At 44.3% G+C, this 5,260-nt stretch overlaps 1 protein-coding gene across 1 annotated transcript in view; it reads left to right on the forward strand.

The window, feature by feature from the left end:
• The window catches only part of Mrpl35 (mitochondrial ribosomal protein L35), an 8,092-nt gene extending 4,688 nt beyond the window's left edge, over positions 1 to 3,404 (forward strand). Inside the window, exons 2-4 of the mRNA XM_005364756.2 lie at positions 564 to 753; positions 1,655 to 1,799; positions 3,038 to 3,404. Of these exons, the coding sequence (XP_005364813.1) occupies positions 564 to 753; positions 1,655 to 1,799; positions 3,038 to 3,226 (524 nt within the window). The 3' untranslated portion in view covers positions 3,227 to 3,404. The remainder of the gene's footprint in view (positions 1 to 563; positions 754 to 1,654; positions 1,800 to 3,037) is intronic.
• The last annotated feature ends 1,856 nt before the right edge of the window (positions 3,405 to 5,260 follow it).

Here is a 5,260-nt window from a genome sequence, read left to right on the forward strand (position 1 = left end):
CAGAGGCAGGTGGATCTCTGTGAGTTCGAGACCAGCCTGGTCTACAGAGCTAGTTCCAGGACAGGCTCCAAAGCCACAGAGAAACCCTGTTTCGAAAAACCAAAAAAAAAAAAAAAATGAAAGAAAGAAAGAATCTCCTCTCCTCTCTGCGTCTAGCTTTCATGTTTCTGATCTGCCTTGCACTGAATCTGGAGGGGCTGTCTCTCTGGGTATAAGATTGGCAGGTGGCAATCTGTCTTATGGGTATCCTGTTCCTCACTGCTGAACATACAGTTAAGACATGTCAGTCTGGAGTATATGATGATTTTAGCATTCTAAATTTTGTAAAAAACCATTATGTATATATGAATGGGCAATTTTATTGTATGTAAGTGTATCAGTGAGGTTGATACATCAGTGATATCATATTCATTGATAACATAGCAATGAAGTTGGTCAGAAGCTTCTGTGTATTTGGTGCTCAGGAACCTTCTGGTAGGTCTAACTTGGTTTCCATGCAATATAATATATGCATGTATGTATCAGAGCACATTCAGTACATGTACTTCTCTCTGTCTTTGCAGGAATATTACGGCCCCTGAATGTTTTGGCATCTTCAACCTATTGGAACTATGCCAAGAATGCCTGTCTTAAGTCTGCACTGTGCACCATTCATTTTAGACATATTCAGACACCAGTTGTCTCCTCTGCTCCAAGACTTGTCACATCTGTCAGAAGCCTGACACCGGGGCCGACTGCAGCAGTCCTTAATAGGTAGAGTACGTTCCATTACATAGTTATGCAAAGTTTTCTAAAATCTTTGTGCAGTGTCGTCCTCCTTCCCCATCCGTGAAGCTCTTTCTTCTATCCCGAGCACTACAAAATCCATACAGTGTGGTCAAGGCAGTTTAGAAGTAGATGATCTTGCCCTCCCTGCAGTCTATGAGGAGGGAACTATGATTGGTACCCTGATGCCCGGAACAGGAACTACAGCACTGAGCACTTCCTTGCCATCTTGCTGTGTAGTTGTGAACTTAGAGTCACCCTCTGCTCAGTCTTCTGATGCTAGTATTACAGGCATGCAGCACCACACCCGGCTTTGTGACAGTATTTGCAGCTCTGGGGAAGGAACCTAAGGCCTTGTATGTCCTAGGTTAGTACTACTAGTGATGCTACCTCCACTCCTGGGCTCATTTCTGATGTTGTTCAGCTCTTGTTCCTGATGGAGGATGTCAGGCGAACCAGAGATCAAATGAGATAATCCGTCAGTCAGTCAGATACTCAGTTAAGCACCCATAGGTACCCAGCACTGTACTTGCAGAAAGTACACAAAGATAAACAAGCTGAAGTCCTCAAGCAGTTTATACTCAGGTAGGGAGACAGGTAAGAAACTGTGTGGTTAAAGTACAGGGATAGATTCTCTCATAGTGATTGAGTGGGTGAGTTTTATTCTTGTTAGGAAATTGGACCTACAGTCTTGTATGTGCTAAACACAGTTCTACCTTTCCCTTACGGGCAGATTTTAGAAGGCTTGAAGTTGGGAAGGGTGCCACCCTTTGTGCTTACTGTCACGTGAAGTAATGTGCTGTGCTAAAGGTCAGTTCCCTCCGGTGGAGCTGTGTAATGTCTCGTCTGTCACTCAGTCTGATTGCTACATTTTACAAACTGTATTTAGAGTGGCCGCACTGGTTCCCAGTGTCCTGAAGCCGCCAGTCAGAACTCTAACATACTGCAGCAAACGGAAAGGCAAGAGGAAGACAGTAAAATCGGTTGTGCATCGGTTCCTGCGACTTCATTCTGGCCTTTGGCTGAGGAGAAAGGTGAGTCTTTACTGTTACCTGGCTGAAAGACAGGAAGTTAAGATGCAGCTGAATTCAGTGGTGTGCTCGCTAATCTTCCCAGTAGCTCCTTGGTGTTTTCCGAGAGGCCAGCTCTGCAGGCATCCCTGCCCATCCTTGTGCAGAGAAAGGCACGCACGTGTGAATAAAGTAGAGCATTATTCAGAGTGGTCAAGTCTCCAGTAAGGCAGGCGCAGTCACTATTGGAACCTGAAAGGCTTATCCCCTCTCTTAGAGACAGCCTAAATTTGTAGGTGAATGTGTGGATTAGACCTCAGCTCATTGCTCCAGTGAGACAAGCTTGTGGTTCCTAGCTGGCAGGAGCTCAGGGGTCTAGAAGATGCTGCACGGCAGTTTCCATGCTTCCTTTTATTATGCCAGGTCCTTTAGTGTGAAATGATTTTTTTTCCTTCATTTCTAGTACCTCTTTTGTTTTAAATTTATTTTTATATTACATGTATGTGTTTGCCTACATGTAGTTATGTTCACCACGTGCATGCCCAGTGCCTGCAGAAGCTGGAAGATGGCATTTGATTCCTAGAATTGGAATTAAAGATGATTGTGTGCTGTCTTGTGGGTTCTCTGTAAGAATAGCAAGTGCTCTTAGTCCCTCCAGCCCCTGTATGTCCCTGCTATTGGGCTCTGGACTCTTGGTCTATACTACAGAAGTCCTGATAGTCTTTAGCAATAGTCAACCCAGTTTGTGTCTTGTGCAGAAAGTCCTGCTTATTTTTACTTTGTTAAGTTGATTATTATTAGGTAGGGGACATACCACAGCATGCGTTTGGAGGTCAGAGGGCAGCTGTGTGGAGTCCGTCTGTCCTTCCACCTTCCATGGGTTTGGGGGCTGCTTTTCCTCCACTTTTACTTGGGTTCAAGAGCTGACTCAGGTCAACAGGCTTTTGAGGTGAGCGCCTTTATTGCCTGCGTCATTTGGAAAACAAAAGTCTGCATTAGCTCTTGCTAATTACAAAATCTGGAAGTATTTTCTGGGGCATGGTTTCATCCAGGCCACCCTAACTCTTATAATTTATTCCTTGCTTCTGTTTCTGACCTAGAAGCTAAGGTTTCTCGCGTTTTCATTGTGGTCCTGTTGCAGAGTCATCTTAGGATGCAGTGGTGATGAACAGGACTCTATAAAGATCACATCACAGTCACCTGTCCACCACACCCTGCTACCTTTAGGATTTTAAAAATGTCTTTGTGACGTTATCTCATAGGCGGGCTATAAGAAAAAATTATGGAAAAAGACAACGGCAAGAAAGAAGCGCTTGAGGGAATTTGTGTTCTGCAACAAGACCCAGAGTAAACTCCTAGATAAAATGACAACGTCTTTCTGGAAGAGGCGCAACTGGTATGCCGGTGATCCTTACCAGATGTACCACGATCGAACAAACCTGCGAGTATAGTTCAGAGCTTTCCTAGGTTCCCAGCTGCGGAATGTGGATCTCTGTGTACATGTCCTTGCAGAAGTGAGTATGTGATAAACTGTAAACTGTACCACCTGATAGACAAACAGAATAGCACCATTGTGCTTTAAAATAAAGGTCCATGCATCCTGGAGTTGGTCATGGAACTGAAAGTTAAGTTTTTTGTGCATTATTTCCAAAAGTAGTAATGGTTGCGAAGAATCTCAAGTGAGGAAAAACACGAAAAGACACTTCAATAGTGGAGAGTTAGGATTGCATCTAGGGCCTCGCATATGCTGAACAGACATCCTGCGTGCCTACCCTCAATATAGGGCATGATACATTTACCCTGGAACTCAGGAACCACCTCACAGTTTGACCTACTTCTGAGACTTCCCCACCCCAGCTTTGGGAAGGGTGGAGTTGGATGGAGCAGATAGATGCCTTGTCTCTGCCACGTAGGTGACTATCCATCCCTCTTTTTCTTGGATGTGCTTATGTAAAGTTTGTGTTCCTTCAGACTATTTAGTGTGAACCTGTGGGGTTCCTTTTAACATTACAGCCCTTGGCTCATGTTATCTCTTGTCTCTTATTGCTGAGAGACTCCTAGGTGGGCCAGCTTGCCCATTTAAATAAATCTTAATCCATGCCACCATGCAATGTAGAGATTGCCTGTGTCTTAGTTGTATTAGCAGGTTCAAGTGGAATGAAAAAGCAGTTGTGAGCAGTTCTGCGAAGGAGTGACACAGGGTAGCAGTGTAGTTTCATCTTGTGTCCTGGGTTCTTTGTGTTCATGACAGTTTTTATTTTATTGTAACAGGATACTTTTTGTAAAAGTAAACCACCTTTCCATATACCCTTCTTGAAACACATAGCTATATAATAAACTTTTATCCATTTTTTCTTTTCATCTTTAATTTTTATTTTTTACACATGAGTGTTTTGCCTGCATGTATGTATGTATGTGCACCATGTGGTGCCTGGTGCCTTTGGAGGCCAGAAGAGGATTGTTTAGTTCACTGACATTGGAATTACACATGGTCGTGATCCACTATGTGGGTGCTGGGATTGACCTGGGTCCTCTGCAGGCACAGCCAGTGCTCTCAACTGTTAAACTGTCTCCAGTTGTCTGCCCAGTATTTAAAAGGTTTTAAACATTTTTTTAAAGTTTATCCACTTGAGATTTCTTATTTTCATTTGTAAGAATAAGCTTTTTTCAAGAATCTCTAAAATTACATTGTGGAAACCAAGGGGATAAGAAATACCTGTCATTTGAGGAGACTGGCGGGCCACCCACTGCGCTCAGAGGGCAGCAGTGTTGATTCACCCACTTCAGAAGTGGAAGAGGCCTGCCCACACCACCCTGAATGCACATGACTTTGCCAGCTCTCGGAAGCTAAGCGGGTCCCTGTTAGTACTGGGATGGGAAATGATGAAGAGTTACATATTATTTACTTATGTGCACGGGATGGCCGCAGTCCAAGGCAACAACTCTAGCGCTCTGGTCGGAATTATCTGGAAGCATTTGCAAACAAAGCAGGTTGCCAAATTGAAGACTCCCATTAAATAGAATTATGAAATACTGTTTGAAACCTTATTCTACTAAACCATTTAGTAGAATAAGATAATTGAAGTTCTGTGTCATGTCAGGCCATGAATTTGAGGCCATTCATCGAAGCCAGTGCTTGTGTTCATTAAACGGAGAGGGATGTGGAATGACGTGAAACCAGAAAGCCTAGCATGTATGTATTTGTGAGACCAGGCACGCAACTTGAGCACCTCATACTCCACATGGCTCTGTTCTGGTGGCTCTTCCTCTCTGCCACACTCCTGAGGTGGCAGAAGCTGAGTACCAAGGGGCTTCTGCATTTCCTCACCTGTGCAGCTCCTGCTTCCAGCACATCTGTGGCACTGGGGAGAGCTGGTGCTGCAGAAACTAAGGAAGAAGGGGCTGGAGAGATGGCTCAGAGGTTAAGAGCATTGCCTGCTCTTCCAAAGGTCCTGAGTTCAATTCCCAGCAACCACATGGTGGCT

The sequence above is a fragment of the Microtus ochrogaster genome, assembly GCF_000317375.1.
Source record: "Microtus ochrogaster isolate Prairie Vole_2 chromosome 14 unlocalized genomic scaffold, MicOch1.0 chr14_random_3, whole genome shotgun sequence".
Classification (NCBI taxonomy): domain Eukaryota; kingdom Metazoa; phylum Chordata; class Mammalia; order Rodentia; family Cricetidae; genus Microtus; species Microtus ochrogaster.